Consider the following 22,832-nt stretch of genomic DNA (forward strand, 5'->3'; position numbering starts at 1 on the left):
CCTGGAAGGCTGCGCCATCATGACGGCGGCCCAGAACTGCTGCACCGCCCTGCCGTCATGACGGCGGGCGGGCAGCAAGTGGTTAATAGAAAGTCCCGCCTCCTTTGATGGACAGAACAGTTGTCCAATGGCAGCGCCGGAGATGGGACTCCTTATTACAGAGGCTGCCTGTAAACCGGAAATTCTCCCCCGTGTGTACGGCGCTTGTCCCGCCTCCTCCCTGTCCTCTCCAAGGCATATACATCTTTTGTGGCCCCCCGGCACAGGGAGATCGTCGGGGGCCACAAAAGATATAGATATATATAGTCCAAAAAACCAGGCGGACCGTTCAAAACCAGAACGCGGGCCAGACTTTGGACATGCCTGCTCTAAAGAATGCTTTTCCAGAACTGGTCTGTCTTTTTTAGATGTTTTTTGGCAGTCTAATCTGGCTTTTCTATTCTTCAGGCTTATGAATAGTTTGCACCTTGTAGTGAACCCTCTATTTGCTTTCGTGAAGTCTTCTCTTGTTGTAGACTTTGACAATGATACGCCCACCTACTGGAGAGTGTCCTTCACTTGTCTGGATGTTGTGAATGGGTTTTTCTTTACCATAAAGAGGATCCTGCGAACATCCACCGCTGTTGTCTTCTGTGGACGTCCAGCCCTTTTTATGTTGCTGAGCTCACCATTGCGTTCTTTCTTGTTCAGAATGTACCAAACTGTTGATTTGGCCACTCCTAATGTTGCTGCTATCTGTCTGATGGATTTGTTTCATTTTTGAAGTCTTACAATGGCCTGTTTTGACTTGCATGGACAGCTCCTTTGAACACATGATGTAGGTTCACAGCAATGGATTCCAAATGCAAATACCACACTTAGAATCAACTCCAGACCTTTTACTTGCTTAATTGATGGAGTAGCCCACACCTGGCCATGAAACCGCTTTTGATTCAATCGTCCAATTTATTTTGGTCTCTTCAAAAAAAGGGGGTGGCTATTAAGAGCTGTAATTCTTAAACTCTTCCTCCGAATTGGATGTACATACCCTCAAATTAAACAGGAGTGTGCACGTTCAGGCCATATCCATTATAGAACTATAGCTTGAATATGTTTTGGTAAATACCTGAAAAAAACTGAAATTGTGTCCAGATCTATATGGATCGAACTGTAAAATCTCAACAAAGCCTATCCCTCTGTAGCAGGGTTTCTCAACCAGGGTTCCATGGAATCCTAGGGTTCCTCCAGAGATTTCTAGGGGTTCCTTGAGCAATGACCAATTTATGCCTCCCAGATAAGTTCCCACTGACACCATTATTCTTTTTAGCTATCTGTAACGAGGTAATTCTTCTCAAAGGCCACAAGTATAAGGAGCATTCTTCCCACTGACCATCACAATAATGTTTCATGAAATTTAGATATAGTAATTTTTAGCAGGGGTTCCCTGAGACTGGAAAGTTATTTCAAGGGTTCCTCTTTGTTGAAAAGGTTGAGAGAGGTTGCTCTATAGTGTCACAATACAGAGCCAAAGTTTAATTTCTGTCTGCTGCCTTGTTCCTCTACTATCAGCATGAATCACTTCTGACACGTTTTTATGACACCAAGAGAAAAATGGTGACGGGGAGGGAGCTTCAGCTGATTGCCACGTTCTTGTGTGCTATTTGAAGGGGGGAGTGGGGGTTCCCCCCTTCCCCCCTGAGAAACTTGGTGCAGCGGGAGAAACTACCCAACACAGCCAGAGGTCTGAGTTGTACCTATAGTTCTACAGTAGAGAAGCATTAACTTGTTACCCGTTGGACAGATAAGTACTCAGCAACTTCTTTTACAGGTGGCTGCTGGTTGAAATTTTTTTTTTTTATACTAGCGAAAGGGTTGTTTAAAGGCATTTTTAAAAAAAAAACATGTTATACTTACCTGCTCTGTGTAAAGGTTTTGCACAGAGCAGCCCTGAACCTCCTGTTCTGTGGTCCCCTTCCTACGCTGTAGTCTCTTCCCCCTGTCGAGTGCCCCCTTAGCAAACTGCTTGCTCTGGTGGCACTGGTGAGTGCTCATTCCTGAGCTGGCTCTGTGTGTCCATTGAAATGCACAGCGTGACTTGGCCCTGTCCCCCACTCTCTCCTCCTGGCTGTGATTGACAACAGCAGGGGCCGATGGCTCCCACTGCTGCCTCTATCCAAGGAGGAGAGAGCTGAGAAAGGTGCTGCTCTCGTGCACATTGCTGGATCGGGCTCAGGTATGTATTTAGGGGGTGTAGAGGAGCAGCATGCAAATGGTGTGTTTTTTTTTTTTTTTTTTTTCCTTAATGAAACCCTTTACTTTTAGAAGCACTTGAAGAGTGGATTTTGGCAATCTCTTGGGAATATGGTTTAGTCATGCATTAGTCACTAATTGCGACAGTCCTGTCTGCTAGTAAAAAAAAAAAGGAACGAGGTGTGTCCTAAAGCATTCATTTGTCGGTGTAATGTAACATTTACTGCCGTTCTGTTCAGTTTCTCAATACGGATTTTTGAGCCTTTAAAAAGTGTGTAAAATTGTAATTGTAAAACTCCTCTGGGGTTGATTTACTAAAACTGGAGAGTGCAAAATCTGGAGCAGCTGTGCATGGTACCCAATCCGCTTCTAACTTCAGTTTGTTCAATTAAGCTTTGAAAAAAAACAGGAAGCTGATTGGCTTCTATGCAGAGCTGCACCAGATTTGCGCACTCCAGTTTTAGTAAATAGACTCCATTGCCTTACAAGACCAATCTCCGTATTTACAGCATGTTGTGTCTCTCCCCCCCCCCCCCCCCCATACAGCTCACACACCAGATAACAGCTTCCTGGGCTTTGTGGTGGAGCAACATCTGAATGCCAGCGACATCAGACACATGAATGACATCAAGCGGCAGAACCAGTCTCTTGTTTACGGCAAAGTTGATAACTTCTGGAAGGTACGTTCCTTTTTGTCATTGAGCAACCGTCGTGCTGTGCCGATGAAACATCCAGATTTGTATTCTTAGTCTGTACATGTGAAGAAAAAAAAACTGCTGTCTTGTGCTGAGGATGTGATTTATGTCTCAATTTGAAACTCCACTAATAGAATCCAGAAAACTCAATGCTAAGTTATATAATCAGATGGTTCTTAAGTGTCTAGGATATGCTTATAGCTACATACAGTACTATTGATTTTATAATATAGTTTACATACTAGTGTTTTTTTATAATTTGGTATTTGGGAGTGTCTACTGTTCTGACGTTATGTGGGCAGAACATGGAAAAACTATCAGCGGTAGTCTTAGCTGTGTTTTCCTCAAGAAAATTTTTTATGTGTAGCCACAAAGTGTGTTTAAAGGGTTAGTCCACCTTTTCAGAAAAAAGGAAAAGGTGAATAAATCTCGTACACCCTCCATAGCGGATTGAGAGCTGCAAGATCCGTGAATTCCGAGAGCGCCCACCAGTGCCCTTGTAGTTCATTGATAACTACAAGCCGTCAGCTTTCCTTCTCTGTGCAAGGGTCATACTTACCACCTCTGTGCAAGGGTTTTGCACAGAGTGGCCCCGACCCTCCTCTTCTGGGGTCCCCAGTGGCGCTCCTGGCTCCTTCTTTTCTCGAGTGCCCCCTCGGAGACCCACATTCCCTGGGGGCACTCGTGCGGGCGCGCTTCAGAGCCTGCATCTATTGCCCCTGCATCTATTGACACAGACAGCAGGACTCAGCCCCCGGTCCCCATGTCACTGGTTTTGATTGACAGCAGCGAGAGCCATTGCTCCTGCTACTATCAATCCAGCCAATGAGGACCCGAAGACAGCAGCTGCTCTGCTCGTCCCCATCGCTGGAACAAACGGCTTCAGGTAAGTATAAAAGGGGCTCTGGGGGGGCTGCTGCACTACAGAAGGTTTTTCACCTTCATGCATGGAATGCATGAAGGTGAAAAACCTTGAGGGTTTAGAACCCCTTTTAAGACTATACTTTCCAAACTGAACTCTGAGCTGGCGACACTTACACTTGCATTGGCCCCTCCCTACCGCATTGGGTGCACTATACATTTTATCTAAGAGTTGAGAAAGTAAATTTAGTTGCCTTTTTTCCAGTCCCCCTCTCCTCCGCTGTCTGATACTGCTGGGATGTGGGCAGGCCCTTGGCATTCAATTGATCTATCATCACCAGGATTTGTTTTGTGATAACATCCATTTTCTTTGCCCCCGTATATTGCTACGCCCCTGTCAAGGTTAACTTGGCCCGTGTCTCAGATGAACAAATTCATTGTTTTTTGTACTTCTGTTTTATGTATTTTGATACAGCACAGCTTTATAAGTCATCCATCTTGTCAGGAACTCGTGCTTGGCAAATATTTTTTTTAACATTTATATATCTCTATAAAGAGCTACAGATAAAGCTGCTTGGTTTACATTAGAGAGAATGGTTTGGCTTCATTTCATTTTTTTTTTTTTTCCATTGAGGCAAACTGCTAAATACAGATGAAATGCACACAGAGGATCCTGCCAAGGTTTTGTATTTCTATCAAGTCCTATTTACAAGGCTCATGTCATACAGCATACACTGGCAGGCTGGAGACCTGGTTGTTCTCTGCTTCGGTCAACACAGGTTTTGGCCCTCCCACAACCTGTGACTGGACTGTGAAAAGAGAAGCGGGAAACTGATGGGTTCATCTCTCTGCTCTCCTTTCATATAAGCTTGTCCCTTGCCAGTACAGAGTACTGCACCACAGCTGATCGGCTCCTTCAAGTCTAAACTCTGGTCAAATTCAGAATTTCACTGCTTGCATTTAAAAAAAAAAAAAAAAAAACCTTTATTGATGTATTAATTTTAATACAGAGCTGCATTCAATTGTCTTTTTGTATCTGCTTGGAGTTCAGGTTTAAGTTTATTTTTGGACCTTTTATAAATCTGATCTTACAAATAAGCACGCTCCTATAACATAAAGTTCACAAAACTTTTCTGGGTTTTCTAAAAAGCAAAGCAGAAGCTGTTTCCTTTCAGACTTTCTCTCTGAAATCAGCGAGATGATAAAGATGGCTTGACAAACTAGAGCTGTGTGTTGGATTGAAGTGAATATCTGTAATATATTTGCATTATTTCATAATTACCTGACTAATTAAAAAAAGAAAACCTGGTTAAAAAAAACAAATTTAACTGTTTTTTGTCTTAATACTATTAAAAGAAATCTATGCAAAGCAATGCATTCCTTGTAACCGATTCTCGCCTGCAGACTCTAGATTAACATTCCTAAGCATGCTGCAAGAATCATCTACATTCCTCTTCACAGCTAGAAGCGCTGCTTTGTGTCTTCATCCTACTGATTACACTCAGAAGGTGCAGCACAGGGATGAGGTCATCCCTCTGCTTGGTCTCTTAAAGGAAAAGTGTGGGAATTAAAATAAATTAAATTAAAAACTTGCCTACCTGCCTTCCCGCCGGCTCTCAGCCCGAGAACCTGACCGCTGATTGCTCCATTATCTGAGCTACTCTGAACACAAATCTGTGACTGTCAGTCACTGCTCTGTACTCTGCCCCTCCAGCGCTCACTGGAGTGCCGGGCAGATGAAGTGGCAGGAGCGGCTGGCTCAGGCTCTCAGCAGTGCACTGCGAGGCTGAGCCAGCTGCTTGTAAGACATTATTGTTGGGATCCCTCCAGAGTCTGGAGTGGCTCTGTAATGTCAGCTGGCAGCAGGCTTGAGCTCGCTGTTGACTGATTCTGGCTCAAAGGAATGCACAATTGCGCTCCTGTGACTAACATGAGAAGTATGGCGCTTTGGCCATACTTCTTTTTTTAACTTTTTCTGTTGGTATGTTTCCTGCCCGCACATGTATGCAGCAAAGCCTAATTAGTTGCTAGTGCTGCCCCTCCTGTGCAAAGGAAGACCAAGGGTACTGTGAAGGTAGCTAAACTAGAAGCATATAAAAACCTTTTACTTTTTTTTTTTTTTTTTCCTTTTTGTTTTGCTGTTTTTAATTCTTTTTTAAATAGTTGCAGAGCACTTAAAGTACATCCTGTCCAGGATACTTTCAGGTCATTAATAATTGAGTAACTGACTTGTAATTTTTCATCCATTTCCCAAAATCAATCACAAGAAGCAAGACAGGTGCCGTTTTTTTTTTTTTTTTGCTTTTATCTGAATTTTGGATGAAAAATAAAATTCTAGCGGCTTGCTTCTCTGTAAAGAGTACCAATAGGTACAGTAGTCACTAGACCGTTACATAACGTACCGAATGGTTCTGCAAAATGTTTTCTTTTCTTGCTGTACTGCCAAGCCATGATTAGGGAGGTCTGGAATTTTTTTCTATAAAAAGAAAAAAGAGAAAATGAATTCAAATGTCTACAAAATGTTCCTCTTACCTGAAGACTGACATTATAGCGACATTAAAGTAGAACTATGGGCAAAATTTTTTTTTTTCCATTTCCCCTGACAGGTTTTTTTCTCACCATCTGTTCCATTGGGGAGTTTTCCCTTCACTTCCTGTCCCATAGCCAAACAGGAAGTGAAAGGAAACCCCTACAAATTAAGGGAATTTCTTAGGGACCCCCCAGTCACCAGAACTTGTGTCCCCATTGGAAGATTTCACGTCTATGACTTTTCTGGGGACAACCCAAAAGTTGGGATTTTCTTTTACTTTCAATGATAATGGTAAACAGGACAAATAGAGGGTGAATCTCCCACAGTGTGGGGCACAGTGAGCAGTAAAAACTGACAAGCCTTCCAATACTTATTCACTCTATAAAAAAACAACTAAGAAAAAAATGGTTTGCCTTTTAGTTGTACTTTGAAGATTCATCTTTTAAAAAAAAAAAGTCACCTGCTCTGTGTAATGGCTTTACACAGAACAGCCTCGATCCTCCCTCTTCTGGGGTTCCCAGACGCTGCTCCCGGCTTCTCCTCTTAAGCCACTGCTTTCCATAGGGGCACCTGTGCGGGCTCGCTCCTGAGCCACCCTGCCTGCATCTGTTAAAGGGGTTGTAAAGGCAGAAATGTTTTTTGATGTTTGTTTTTTTTAATCATAATGCAACTTTTGCATTAAAATAAGCCTTCTGTGTGCAGCAGCCCCCCTAACACTTAGCTGAAGTTCCCCTCTGTCCAGCGATGTCCACGAGTGTCTCAGCCATCCAGATTCTCCTTCCTGATTGGCTGAGACACAGTAGCAGCACCATTGGCTCTCGCTGCTGTCAGCCAATTGGGGAAGAGGGGGGGGCAGGGCCGGGTCAGGGCTCCGTGTCTGAATGGACACAGGGAGCTGTGACTCAGCTCGGGTGCCCCCATAGCAAGCTGCTTGCTGTGGCGGCACTGAACCGGAGGGAGGGGCCAGGAGTGCCAGAGATGGACCCGAGAAGAGGAGGAACCGGGCTACTCTGTGCAAATCCACTGCAACAGAGCAGGTAAGTAGAACATGTTTTATAGGGAAAAAAGACTTTACAATCACTTTAAGACAGAGTGGGCAGCTCGGCCCTGCTCGCTCTGCACAGCATTTGATTGACAGCAACAGGAGCCAATGGCTCCCGCTGCTATCAATCTGCCCAGGGAGTAGGGAGACGGTGGTAAGAGCCACTGCTCTTGTGCACATCGCTGGATTCGATCAGGCTCAGGTGAATTCTACAGCACAGAAGGTTTTTTCCCCTTTAATGCATAGAATGCATTAAAAAGTGGTAGTAAAGCCTGCTTTGTGATTTTTACCTACAGGTAATCCTATAATAAGGCTTACCTGTAGGTAAGATGAATATCTTGGGAGCCGGTCAGCTGCTGGTTTTCCAGCTTGCTTGGCCGACTTCTGTCTAATGTCATCCGGTTTTTATTGAACTGGCCAATGTCTCCCGACATTCAGCCCGTGTGTATGGTGATTTAGGCCAACATTGCTATAGGTAACACTCCATAGATACAGTACAGTGGGTGTCCTCACCGTCGGACAGGAAATGTTGCTGGCAGGATCACCAGGTCAAGAGAACTCTATAAATTGTTTACTTTTGGAGTTGATCGCTGAGGACTGTCAGAGAATGCCTACATGTCCGGCTGTCCTATAGGGTCAGTGACCAGCTTTATTCTCCTAGTTTATCTTCTTATCTGTAGAACTAGATGGGGCTTCATCCTTGTCTAGATTACCAAACAGCAGATCAGTAGCTTTCATCACTTTTCGCTCGCTGCCGATATCTCTGCTCATAGAGCCACCAGCAACCTGCGTAGATTCAGAACGGAGGTTTGGCATAGGCCACAGACCTTATACTGAACCAGTTAGATTAACCACTTAAGGACCAGCCTCGTTTTGGATTTTAGGTGTTTACATGTTTAAAACAGGTTTTTCTGCTAGAAAATTACTTAGAACCCCCAAACATTTATGGTTTTTCTTCTAACACCCTAGAGAATATAATGGCGGTCATTGCAATACTTTTTTTTGCACCGTATTTGCGCAGCGGTCTTATAAGCGCACTTTTTTTTTGGAAAAAATTCACTTTTTTGAATAAAAAAATAAAACAGTAAAGTTATCCCAATTTTTTTTTATATTGTGAAATATAATGTTACGCCAAGTAAATTGATACCCAACATGTCATGCTTGAAAATTGCGCCCGCTCGTGGAATGCCGTCAAACTTTTACCCTCAAATCTCCATAGGCGACGTTTAAGAAATTCTACAGGTTGCATATTTTGCGCTACAGAGGAGGTCTAGGGCTAGAATTATTGCTCTCGCTCTACCGGTCGCTGTGATACCTCACATGTGTGGTTTGACCACCGTTTTCATATGCGGGCGCTACTCGCGTATGCGTTCGCTTCTGCGCGCGAGCTCGTCGGGACAGGGGGGGTTTTAAAATTTTTTTTTTTTTATTTATTTTACAATATTTTATTTATTTTTACACTGTTTAAAAAAAAAAAAAAAAAAATTGTGTCACTTTTATTCCTATTACAAGGAATGTAAACATCCCTTGTAAAAGAAAAAAGCATGGCAGGACCTCTTAAATATGAGATCTGGGGTCAAAAAGACCTCAGATCTCATATTTACACTAAAATGCAATTAAAAAAAAAAAAAAGTCGTCATTTAGAAAAATGACATTTGAAAAAATATGCCTTTAAGAGGCGTGGACGGAAGTGACGTTTTGACGTCGCTTCCGCCCAGCAGTGTCATGGAGACGAGTGAGCGCCATCTTGGCCTCACTCGTCTCCAGACACACCAGAGAGCAGGACGCGATCTTCTCCGCCGCTACCGACGGCTCCGGTAAGCGGCGGAGGGCACCGGATCGCGGCGGGAGGGGGGGGGGCCCTCTCCCGCCACCGATAAAAGTGATCTCGCGGCGAATCGCCGCAGGGACCACTTTTATCTGAAAGCTGGCTGCCGCACGAAAACGGGGATACCGGGGTTATGGCAGCTAGCTGCTGCCATTAACAACGATATCCCCGTTTAAACTTAGGGCGTACATCGTAGTGTGGCGGTCGGGAAGTGGTTAAAGTGGATGTAAACCCGAAGAAAAAAAAATAAATTATACTGTACAGTATATAAGATTTCCCATCATTTGAGCCCAGTCTTGCCACACAGAGTTAATCCAGCTCTGAGCAATCCTCTTTTATTGTTCAGTGAGATAAAACTTGACAAACTGAGAAAAACTTTGTCAAATCCTCCCCCTTGCTGTGAGTGACAGGTGATTTACATCTCGTGCACTAGCCTAAGACACAGGCATAATTTTTTTTTTAATTCCCTCCCCCACTCCTTTCTTCAGCAGCTCTGCAAGGATTGGCTGTTCCACACCTCACCATGATTTGGCATGCTGAAGTCATGTGGTTACTTTCCTGTCTTTTCACTGGATGTTAGAGATCATAGCAGAAGTTCAGTGGAAGAAATACACAGGAGAAAATGCATATTGGCAAGGGGAGTGTAGAGGTGGGCGAGGAGTCTACTGACATCACGACTCCACCCACCGAGCTCCAGACAACAGACCCACCCACAGAATCTGCAGTTTTTCGGGTCTCATAACAGACAGAGGGGAGACATTTGACAGGTAAAGATACATGCAGGAGGCATGTATATCCTTATAGATAACCCCTATGGCAGTAGTTTAGAAAGGATGACATTGGCTTTACATCCACTTTAATGTATTTCAGCAGTTAGTTTAGATTAGTGCAAGGGCCAGGTAGAATTCAGCAGCAGCTTACTCTTGGAGCTGACAATGCAATACATAGCACCTTGTCTATAGGATTGGACCCCCCCCAATCCTTATATATTTCATGTTAGATATTTCCACACTAATCTGCAGTCCTAAAGATGAACTGTAGTTTAGTTAAAGTGTGTATCTATTGAGGGAAACTTTGTTTGCGTGTTTTTTTTATACACATTGGAGTTGATTTACTAAGACTGGAGTGCAAAATCTGGTGCAGCGCTGCACAGAAACCAATCAGCTTCCAGTTTTTGTTTTTTGTCGAAGCTTAATGAACAAGCTAAAGTTAGAAGCCGATTGGCTACCCTGCACAGTTGCACCAGATTTTGCACTCTCCAGTTTTAGTAAATCAACCCCATTTTGTTATATTCACCCCTTTGAATGTTTTATGTCATAGAGCATTTACATTTTAATTTTTTTTTACACTTTAAAGTGGTTGTAACCCTTACAACACACTTTTTGCTAAAGGTAAGGCCTACCTTTAGCTACCCTGGATATCTCTTAAACCTGAACGGTTTAGATATTCCCTGTATTTGCATGTGCCGATGTCATCGGCACATGCGCACTGTAGCAATGGCACGTACTTGCCGTTGCTTCAGTTAGACTGTGTCGTTACCGGCGGCTCCCGCGTGCGAGTGATATCGCGACTCTGGCAAATCACAGCGCCGGAGCCCACAATACCCAGAAGTAACTCCGGGGGCGATATGGCCAGAGCGGTGAACGAGGACTGCTGTGGGGGCTTCGATCTAAGGTAAGTAATACGTAATGAGCTAGTATATGCTATGCATACTAGCTCATTATGCCTTTGTCTTGCAGGTTTTTTTTTTCCTTTTCTTGGGTTTACAACCACTTTAAGCTTTCCTCCATATGTTCAGCCAGTGAGCCAACCAGACTAATTAAGTCTCTGCGTTCATTTCCCTTTTTACTGGGGTTTGAGTGAAGAAAATGCCATATGGTTTTGGTTACAGTACATAAGCTCACTCTTAAGGCGACCTAAATCTCTGGATTGGTGGTACACAGAATGAGGATTTAAAAAAAGAATACAAAAATAAAAATATATACTTTCACTGTGTAAAAGTATATACATGTATCTATATATGGCTTTATCAAACGCTCTAATCTATTGTTGGTATTGTTGGTATACTGTAATGTAATCCTGCAGCAGTTCTGTAAATGCCAGTACTATAGTACCATGTCATATATGCAGGACCGGAGCTACTGCTAGGTGAAGTAGGCCAGGAAGAAACTAGTCAGGGAGGCCATTAAGAGGCCTACAGCAACTCTGTAGCAGTTGCAGGAATTTATGACAGAGTGGTCGTGTTTCCCTATAGCAGGGACTGGAGCACTTGTCAGGATAGAAGGAAAAATGGATGGGGCAAAATAGTAAAATTCTTGAGGAAAATCTCCTGCCCTCTGCCAGAAAGATGTCAATGGGAAGAAGGTTTACCTTCCAACGTGACAATGACCCAAAGCACACAGCAAAAATTACCTCACAGTGGTTGAAGGAGAAAAAGGTGAATGTCCTTGCATTGCTTAGTCAGAGCCCAGACTTAAACCCCTTTGAAAATCTGTGGAATGACTTAAAAGGCTGCAGTCCACAAACTCGCCATCAAATTTTAACTGAACTTGAGCAGTTCTGCAAAGAGCGGGCAAATATTGCAAAATCTAGATGGGTAAAGTTAGTAGAGACAAATCCCAACATACTAAAGGCTGGCATTAAAGCAACAGGTGGTTCAACAAAATTCTGACACAAGGGGGTGATCCTTTTTCCAACTCAGTGATTCTGTTTGTGATTATTTTTTTTTCTTGTTCTGAAAAGTTGGTTTTACAGTGCCTTGCAAAAGTATGGCTTTTTACCTATTTTGTTACAGCCTTTAGTTCAATATATTTTTTTAATCTGAATTAGGCCCCTTTCACACGAACGGACCGTTCAGGTCCACCTGTCAGTTTTGTCGGCAGACCTGAACGGGCACTCCATGTAAGGCTAAGGAGCGACGGATGTCAGTGGTGACATGTCCGCTGACCTCCGACCCGGTCTGATCCGCCAAAATCAGACGGATGGCCCTACGTTCACATCCGTCCCTGGTGGATCGGGTGAGATTTGACGAAAACGGACATGCTGTCCGTTTTCATCCGATCTCTCCATAGCAACCAGCGGCGCTCGACAAGCCCCTCCCCGCTCAGTGAGCAGAGAGGGACCTGTCATCCGCCGGCTCAGCAGAGATCAACGGAGAGATCTCCCGCTGAGCTCTCAGACAGAGGCGGACTCCGAGGCAGCGGATCCACCTCGTGTGAATGAGGCCTTATATGTGATGGATCAGAACACAATACAGGCAGTCCCCGAGTTACGGACACCCAAGTTACGAACGACTCCTACTTACGAATGGCCTCAAATGCCGGCCACTTGTGCTCCACGCAGGTCCTGGATACCTTTCGAGCACTTCCGAACACATCCCACACTGCCGTACTATGCCCCAGATAACATAACAAGCGCCCAGAACATCCCACATCCATGCACAGGCGGCAGTTACTTACGAGCGTAGTGTTCCGACCGGAAGTTACACTTACAAACGCAGTGTTGCGACTTACGAACAACTTCGACTTACGAACAAACCTATAGTCCCTATTGTGTTTGTAACTCGGGGACTGCCTGTAGTCTAAGTTGGTGAAGGAAAAATGTATACATAAAACTATTTTTCAGAAATAAAAAACTGGTAATTGGCATGTGCGTATGTATTCACCCCTTTGTTATGAAGCCCATAAAAAGCTCTGAGGCAACCAATTACCTTCAGAAGTCACATAATTAGGGAAATGATGTCCACCTGTGTGCAATCTAAGTGTCACATGATCTGTCATTACATATACACACCTTTTTGAAAGGCCCCAGAGGCTGCAACACCTAAGAGGCACCACTAACCAAACACTGCCAAGGAACTCTCCAAACAAGGGGCAATGTTGTCAAGTACAAGTCAGGGTTAGGTTATAAAAAAAATAGGAGCACCATCAAAATCTATCATAACCAAATGGAAAGAACATGGCACAACAGCAAATCTGCCAAGAGACGGCCGCACACCAAAACTCACAGACCAGGCAAGGAGGGCAATAATCAGAGGCAGCACAGAGACCTAAGGTAACCCTGGAGGAGCTGCAGAGTTCCACAGCAGAGACTGGAGTATCTGTACATAGGACGACAATAAGCCGTACACTCCATAGTTGGGCTTTATGGTAGAGTGGCCAGAAGAAAGCCATTACTTTCAGCAAAAAACAAAATGGCACGTTTTGAGTTCCCGAAAAGGCATGTGGGAGACTCCCAAAATGTATGGAGGGAGGTGCTCTGGTCTGATGAGACTAAAATTGAACTTTTTGGCCATCAAAGAAAACTCTATGTCTGGCGCAAACCCAATCCATCACATCACCCAAAGAACACCATCCCCACTGTGAAACATGGTGGTGGCAGCAGCATGCTGTGGGGATGTTTTTCAGCAGTCGGGACTGGGAAACTGTTCAGAGTTGAGGGAAAGATGGATGGTGCTAAATACAAGGATATTCTGAAGCAAAACCTGTACCACTCTGTGTGTGATTTCAGGCTAGGACGGAGGTTCACCTTCCAGCAGGACAATGACCCCAAACACACTACTAAAGTAACACTTGAGTGGTTTAAGGGGAAACATGTAAATGTGTTGGAATGTCCTAGTTAAAGCCCAGACCTCAATCCAATAGAAAATCTGTGGTCATACTTAGATTGCTGTTCACAAGCACAAACCATCCAACTAGAAGGAGCTGGAGCAGTTTTGCAAGGAGGAATGGGCAAAAATCCCAGTTAGTAAGATGTGGCAAGCTCATAGAGACTTATCCAAAGAGACTTGGAGCTGTGATAGCCGCAAAAGGTGGCTCTACAGTATTGACTTTAGGGGGGTGAATAGTTATGCACATTGACTTTTTCTGTTATTGTGTCCTATTTGTTTGCTTCACAATAAAAAAATTTAAATCTTCAAAGTTGTGGGCATGTTCTGTAAATTAAATGATGCAAATCCTCAAACAATCCATGTTAATTCCAGGTTGTGAGGCAACAAAACACGAAAAATGCCAAGGGGGGGTGAATACTTTTGCAAGGCACTGTATATCTTTCACTTGAAAGTTATAGGTTGCGCTGAGTAAATACAGCTGGATAAAACAAAATCTGTGTCGGTCTTCATTTTAGGATGCAAAGCAAACAAAATGAGCGGGGTGATTTCTTTTCTATATCCACTGTATATCACATGCCGATTAGAGACCCTTGTAGTGCACACAAGCCTTTTAAGTGGTGATCTTTTGTCTTCATCCATTTCCTTGTCACTAATCATCGACCAGACAAAGCTAATAAAGTTTAGAACTCGCGTCAGGTTTTTACTACTAAGATTTGTTTTTGAGAGCTTTACCGTCCCTCTTTCCCTGCCAAGAGCGGCTTCACCAGACAGGAAGTGTGAGAGCGCCTGCAAGAGGGACGCAGAAGTGAGAGTAAGGCCCCTTTCACACTTATACCACTTGTCCCACGATTTTGTACTGAAATTGTGTGACAAGTCATCCTCCATGATTTTTAAAGACTACCATTCATAAAGTCGTGCCAACTTCAAAGTAGTCCCTGCACTAATTTGGTCCAACTTCCATGCGAGTTGATGTCCATAGACCTCAATGTTAAACCCTCAAGTAGCATGCAAATCGTACCTGAATAATATAGACACGATTTCAGTACGACTTTGTAAGCACAAGCTGAGAATGGTTAATGCCAAAGTTGTGGCAAAGTCGTACAAAGTAGTACTGCTCCCAAATCGCGGCCGCAAAATCGCGCGACTTTGAAGTCGCACAAGTGTGAAAGGGGCCTAAAGCTGGACATTAACTATGTTTTTTACATTAAAGTGGTATTGAGGTATCTGCGACCCCTTACCTTTTGTAAAAATAAAAAAAAAATGCAGCCACCACATATAAGAATTGGTAACATGCTATTTAATGTTTATTTTGGTGTTAAATGGCATTTTAATACATTTAAAAAAAAAAAAAAAATTATAAATGTTCTGATGGAGGAATCTTCCCTGCTAGCTGTTCTGACATCCGCATACTCACAGCAGCTGCTTCTGATCGGATGCAGTGTCTGTTCGGTAGACAATTTTCAGCCCACCTCTTCTGCTTTTTAGATTGATTAGTGTCGGGGTGGGATGGTGCCAACAGGGCCACCCACAGTACGAATTTTGGCCAGTTTATCCCTCCATGTATGGCCAGCTAAACCTCTAAAGGTGCCCTGATAGTAGTAAAAAACCTGACCGGTGTTCTAACCCTTTCCACTCTCTTCACAACCTCACATTCACTTATCACCATGAATCTCGGTGTTGATTGCAGGGCTGAGATGGGACATTAGCTGTCTTTTCAGTGACCGTTCAGCAGCTGCAACCAATAATACACAGGATTTATGACATGTGGAATGATTTTTGGATAGAAGTTGTAAACGGCTTAAGCCGCTGGAAAACCTCTTGTACAATTTATGGCTCGCCTCTGCCAAGCTCTTTGGTAAAAATATTTAACAGAACCTTCAACTACCACATGCTATTTAACCACTTGTATAAAACAAAATCTATATTCTGCTCTCATCCTGATTGTGCCTCAGAAATATGTTTTATATATATATATATATATATATATATATATATATATATATATATATATATATATATATATATATATATATATATATATATATATATGAAAATAGAACGGTTAAAGGTGCTGCTACTTATATAAGCCTGAATACACGACTGAAAGTATATATAAAAGAAATGAGCGCACAACCTGTTCAATAATTGTGTTTTATAGTGAACAAAATTCAATTGTGAACCCTCCTAGATTCTGAATGTCAAAACAGTATAAATTGTACAATCAATATAAACATATTCAGTCCACAGTGAAAAAGGTGACAGTCCAATTGTTGGTGCTCTTTAAATGGAGAGTGCTTCAGATTGGTGCTCAGCAAGGTGCCTTCCCCACATATATAAACACCTCTTACCAGAAAGTTAAATCTCTATAATCTGAGATCCAATCCAACAGGTTCCAACCACCAGAGAGATTTCACTCCCTGTGTGTGGGATCACATCTCCACTCGTTACAATTTATCCTGGATCCATGATCCTAGATTCTCTCATGCATAGAGGCTAACAGACGGAAGAAGCCTCATAGTGCAGTATGTAGAAACATCATTTTTAAAAAAATATATCATTGCACGTCCATGTTTATAGAATCACAAGCAAAACAAACAAATATCCCACACGGCGGCGGACCTCGCCAGCAGGCTCGTGCGTAGTGACATCACAAAAATCGACTCAACCCAACGCATTTCCCCGTAACAGGTATCCACTGGGAACGTAGGCTCTTTAACCACTTGCCTACTGGGCACCTTCACCCCCTTCCTGCCCAGGCCTATTTTCAGTGCTGGCACACTTTGATAATTGCGCAGTCATGCAACACTGTTCCTATATCAAATTTTTTATCAATTCGCCCCCCCCCCCCCACCCCCCCACCCACAAATAAAGCTTTCTTTTGGTGGTTTTTGAACAAAACTTTTTTTCAACTAAACGAAAAATGGCTGAAAATGTTAAAGGGGAGGGAAGAAATGTTCATAGTTTATTATAACATTTTGCAAACGGGTACTTTTTCTCTTTCCCTAATGTGCGCTGATAGACGGCACCGATGGGCAGCAGTGATGGGTACTCATAGGCGGGGATGGACTGCCCTGATAATCAGTGCCAATGTCCTTTTAACACAAGGTGGTTATTGGCTCTCCATCTCTCCTCACGCTGTCAGCATGAGGAAAGAAAAGCCGATAACCGGCTTGTGTTTACATCCTGTGATCAGCTGTCATTGGCTGACAGCTGATCACTTAGTAAAGGGCCTGTGATTGTCCCTTTTATCCCGATCTGTGATCAGCAGAGTCCTTCGGACTCAGCGATCACAATTTGAGCCCGCGATCACAGGAGGACGTCAATAGACACCCTCCCGGCAAGGTAAGCCCACGCTGTAGCCGTCATTTGGCTATAGCACAGGTGGCAAGTGGTTAAACATATGAAGACCGCTATAATGGTTTTCTTTGAATCCCTTGACGCCATCCGAACACATTTGCCGTGGGGCCGGATATTTGTATATGTCCCTTTGTGCTGGGAGCACACTGCATGGCACTCCCAGCACAGAGACCTGGAACTTATCGACAGCCTCGGGCCCCTAATGAACGATCGGGACCTGGAGCTCCCTGGCCTCTGGCTACCACAGGGATCAGTCACTATGAGGCCTGCCCCTGTGTTTCTCTGTGATTGTGGAGAGAGCTCCTTGCAGAGAGAAAAAATTAAAAAAAGAACTAGACCAAGGTTTGATCTAGGTTAGTGTTTGGGTCAAGTAAGGTTTAATGGTCGGTGTGTTTATATGTAAGTGTGAGTATAAAGGTGTATATTCCGTATCTCACAAAAGTGAGTACACCCCTCACATTTTTGTAAATATTTTATTCTATCTTTTCATGTGACAACACTGAGGAAATTACACTTTGCTACAATGTAAAGTAGTGAGTGTACAGCTTGTATAACAGTGTAAATTTCCTGTCCCTTCAAAATAACTCAACACACAGCCATTAATGTCTAAACCGCTGGCAACAAAAGTGAGTACACCCCTAAGTGAAAATGTCCAAATTGGGCCCAATTAGCCATTTTCCCTCCCCAGTATCATATGACTCGTTAGTGTTACAAGGTCTCAGGTGTGAATGGGGTGCAGGTGTGTTAAATTTGGTGTTATCGCTCTCTCTTACTGGTCACTGGAAGTTCAACATGGCACCTCATGGCAAAGAATCTGAAAAAAAGAATTGTTGCTCTACATAAAGATGGTCTAGGCCAGTGATGGCAAACCTTGGCACCCCAGATGTTTTGGAACTACATTTCCCATGATGCTCAAGTACACTGTAGAGTACATGAACATCATAGGAAATGTAGTTCCAAAACATCTGGGGTGCCAAGGTTCGCCATCACAGGCCTAGGCTATAAGAAGATTGCCAAGACCCTCAAACTGAGCTGGAACACGGTGGCCAAGACCATACAGCGGTTTAACAGGACAGGTTCCACTCAGAAACAGGCCTCGCCATGGTCAGCCAAAAAAGTTGACTGCACGTGCTCAGCGTCATATCCAGAGATTGTCTTTGGGAAATAGACGTATGAGTGCTGCCAGCATTGCTGCAGAGGTTGAAGGGGTGGGGGGTCAGCCTGTCAGTGCTCAGACCATACGCCGCACACTGCATCAAATTGGTCTGCATGGCTGTTCTTCCAGAAGGAAGATGTACACTCACTACTTTACATTTATATATAAACATATTTTTATTGTATCTGTGTGTTTTATGGAAAATGTGCACTATTGTTTCTGGGCCCTACTATGGATACAAATAACATTCACATATGTAGTATCGCTGCGATCGTCAGGAGCAGGAGGATTTATTTTGGGTTGCTCTTTGGTAAGTTTTTTTTTTTTTTTTTTTTTTTTTTTTTTTAGACCGCTTTCCTTTGATAACAATATAAAAAAAAAAGTGATACCCTTTACCATTTACTACCAAATGAAAGCCTGATTTAACCTGTAAAAAAAAGGTTTAACCCACCAGGCTGTAATAAGTACAGTTTTACTAACACATCAGTTGCATTAAGATTTTTTTTTACCCTTAGGCCTGAAGGGGTTAAAGTACGTATTCACCTCTCATTTCCTGCATGTAACAGGCATAACATCTTTAAGGTGATTTGTTATCCGAAAAGGTATGCTACCGGTGCAAAAAACTAAAAATGTGAAATCAACAACTTAGTTTGCTGCAATCATATGTGCATACCACCCTAAGGGTAGAATGTTAAGAGTAATGTAGTAGATGGATTGCGCAAACTTTATTAAAATATATTACCACGCCTAAAACATGAAACAAAATATGCAAATAAAAAACCTATATAAATGTCCTTGATAACGTGCTTATCTGTGCCAACTATTTGTGCGTCCAAATTTTTTACACCACATCATAATCCTTGTGAAAGCAATATCACTGATGAAAATACCTTACAATACTGCCAACAGCTAATTAAAGTGCAAGTGCTTAAAAATGTTGAATTAAAATATGTGCCAATATTACTCTCCAACCATTAGGTCTCAAATTGTCAACATAAATGTATACAACACAATGCAATGAATGTCCCCAACATATATGTATGCACCACAGTACAATGAATGTCCTCAGTGATCACTTCTGTGCAATAGTGACGTTCCTTCTCAATATTTAGTGCTTCTATTTCCACCACTTAACGTGACTTCACCACCACCTAGTGCAATGGCCACTTACCAGATATATCAGAATGTGCGCCTTTGGTTCATTTATTTAGGAGAACCACTCCGTTTGTGATGGGTCCAGTAGCAGCCTTTCCAAGCGGTATGCTAGTGCCTCTTGCTCTATTAGTTCTCATAAAGACATATGGATAGCCATCATAGTGTAGTATGTAACTTCTTTTATTAAAAAGTTAAAAAAATACAGTTAAGCTCCCATGCTGTAGTGCCTCTAAGCCGGCACCAAGCTGATCCAGCCATGTATATGGAGAGGGGAGTCTCGATCTATCTTCCACTCTGTCTCTGTATCCCCGCGGCGGGGTGCATACCAAGCCTCGAGAAAATCTCCCAGCAGCCTCTACGCGTTTCGCATTACAATTTACATCATCAGGTGACGCAAATTGTATTGCGAAACTTCTAGAGGCTGCTGGGAAATGTTATCGTCACTTCCGGTCCAACGAAAGTGAGGCTTGGAATGCACGCCGCCGTGAGGAGCTACAGGGACAGAGTGGAAGATAGATCGAGACTCCCCTCTCCATACATATGGCTGGATCAGCTTGGTGCCAGCTTAGAGGTGTTACAGCATGTGAGTTTAACTTTTTAATAAAATAATAATTGCATAGTACACTATGATGGCTATCCATATGTCTTTATGAGAACTAATAGAGCAAGAGGTACTAGCATACTGCTTGGAAAGGCTGCTACTGACGGAGTGGTTCTCCTAAATAAATGAACCAAAGGCGCATATTCTGATATATCTGGTAAGTGGCCATTGCACTAGGTGGTGGTGAAGTCACGTTAAGTGGTGGAAGTAGAAGCACTAAATATTGAGAAGGAACGTCACTATTGCACAGAAGTGATCGCTCACTGAGGACATTCATTGTACTGTGGTGCATACATATGTTGGGGACATTCACTGCATTGTGTTGTATACATATATGTTGACAAGTTGAGACCTAAAGGTTAGAGAGTAATATTGGCACATATTTTAATTTGATATTTTTTAGCACTTGCACTTTAATTAGCTGTTGGCAGTATCGTAAAGTATTTTCATCAGTGATATTGCTTTCACAAGGATTATGATGTGGTTTAAAAAATTTGGACACACAAATAGTTGGCACAGATAAGCACGTTATCAAGGACATTTATATATGTTTTTTATTTGCATGTTTTGTTTCACGTTTTAGGAGTGGTAATATATTTTATAAAAGTTAGCGCAATCCATCAAGGTGATTTAGACTGTTCACTCTTGTGCGAATTGGATGCGGTTTTCCCCCCAGCTCTCAATGGAGCCAGTTTAGAGGGCTCCGGGGCGGCCGGGGGTCCGCATTGGAAAAAGGTCCTGTGTGTCTTTTGGGTCAGTTTCAGGTGCGAATTCTGGCAGAAATTCAGACCTGAATCGGTATAGAGGGAAGCACCGGACCCCCTGCTGGGACATCAATGTGAACCCAGCCTTAAACATTAAGTCAATAGAAGGATGGCGCTAATTAGGCAAATATATTTGATGGATTTTCTCCTGTCTGTTACATTTTTCACCCTATTTTACTTCTGTGTCCTTCTGACTCATCCCACTCTTTGCTACAGATACTGAACAATGACTACCGCCTCCTCTGCATTCTTACCCATAATCCCTTGTTATATTACTGATGTAGTCACCATGCTGTCATGCAATTCTGGTGGTCCTCAGCTGCCATCTGCTGTGGGATTGTGTGGTCGGCTCCCCTTCTTTTTTTTTTTTTTTTTTCTTTTTTTTAAAAACCTGTGCTCATCTAGTACCATCTTCTTTTTTGCAGGACAAGAACACTTATTTGGACATCATCCACACCTATATGGAGGTACACGGTACTGTACATGAGAAGGGCACGGTCCACATGCCCAATTATGTGAATAATCACGGGATCTTGAGTGGACGAGACCTGCAGTTCCTTCTCCGGGAAACTAAAGTGAGTTGTCTGTTTCCTCTGTGGTGGTTCATGGCTGCTAGGTGTACAGTTATTACCAAGGGATGGGTGTAGTGATGTAGTAGAGTGAGTAGATGATTATTATTTAGTTATAATGTGAGTAATTTCCCGCAGCAACCCGATTTCTTCCAGAGAGATGCATTTATTGAAACTTCAGACAGAACAAAGTCACATAGGATACTTGCAACAGATGACAAAATCCAACAGAGTAAATATAAAATGGGCGACAGGCACCTTCAGAGAAGCCAGGTCCTTCTGTCACCTTCGTGGAGAATGAAAAGACTGATTGCCAGCTTATACACCGAAGGGCTGAGCGATTTGATTGACCTGCTTCATTAGGCCTTTGATCTGCTTCTGTCTTTCAGATTGACAGATAATGACCCCTAGCCATAAACAGCTGCAGTCATAAACGTCACCTAATTTGCATTCTTGCATATTAACATAGCACAAAGTCACTATCTATCCTCTTTGATATGTGGAGTAAATATTGTTTGGTCAGTATCCCCATTGATCAAAATGTGTGATTAGAATAACAGGCTGTGCCTCACATACCTAGGTACTGTATGTGTACACATATATAATATCCTACATAAATCAGCCAACATATTACAATGAGTTTATTCCTGTAGTTGCAATGTACATAATCATGGAAGCTGAATGCATAAAGTGGAGCATAGCCTTATTACCAAGACCACGGGTAAAACTGCCCTTGACAGCTAAAAGTAGATGGGAGGCTCAATTAAAGAGGTATCTACCACTTTAAAAACTGTAGTAAAATACCTCTTTGGCGTTTTTCAAACCTTTTTGAATTTCACTAAAAAAAACACTACTAAAATACCGTGCAAGTGATTTTATGAAGTAATGCAGTATTTTAGTAGTGAGAGCCCATGCCACTTTAACACCGGCGGTAACCGGCATCCTTAACCAGTGAATATGGTGGTTAAAGCGGAGGTCCGCCCACCGCTGCAAAAATTAAAAGCCAGCAGCTGCACATACTGCAGCTGCTCACATTTAATAATCGGACACTTGCCTGTCCTGGAGTCCAGCGATGTCGGCACCGCGGCTGGTGTTTCCGTCAGCTGTCGGTTGCTGCTGCCTCCATTGTGAGTAAGGGAATCCGGTAGTGTAGCCTTACAGCTTCACGCTGGAAACCCTACTGCGCATGCCCGAGGCACCGCTAGTCTCTCCTACTGGCCGGGTGAGGAGGGAGCCCTGGGTTGACGTCAACCAGCGCCTGAGGCTTCTGGAAGTTGGGACAGCATACCTGTAAAAGACAGGCATCCTGCCCCCCTCCCCAACAGGTGCCAAATGTGGCACTATAGGGCAGAAGGAGTACAATGAGTGGAAATTCCACTTTTGGGTGGAACTCCACTTTAAGGAGTGGGCAGCCACTGAGCCATTAATAACTATGA

The 22,832-nt window shown here is 43.1% G+C and overlaps 1 protein-coding gene across 2 annotated transcripts in view; it reads left to right on the top strand.

Annotated features, from left to right (window-relative positions):
- Positions 1 to 22,832, top strand: part of MGAT5 (alpha-1,6-mannosylglycoprotein 6-beta-N-acetylglucosaminyltransferase) — a 225,950-nt gene that overhangs the window by 165,775 nt on the left and 37,343 nt on the right. For both annotated transcript variants that reach the window (XM_073634279.1, XM_073634278.1), the window contains exons 11-12: positions 2,776 to 2,909; positions 21,253 to 21,402. In XM_073634279.1, the coding sequence (XP_073490380.1) occupies positions 2,776 to 2,909; positions 21,253 to 21,402 (284 nt within the window). The remainder of the gene's footprint in view (positions 1 to 2,775; positions 2,910 to 21,252; positions 21,403 to 22,832) is intronic.

The sequence above is a fragment of the Aquarana catesbeiana genome, linkage group LG06, assembly GCF_042186555.1.
Source record: "Aquarana catesbeiana isolate 2022-GZ linkage group LG06, ASM4218655v1, whole genome shotgun sequence".
NCBI lineage: Eukaryota > Metazoa > Chordata > Amphibia > Anura > Ranidae > Aquarana > Aquarana catesbeiana.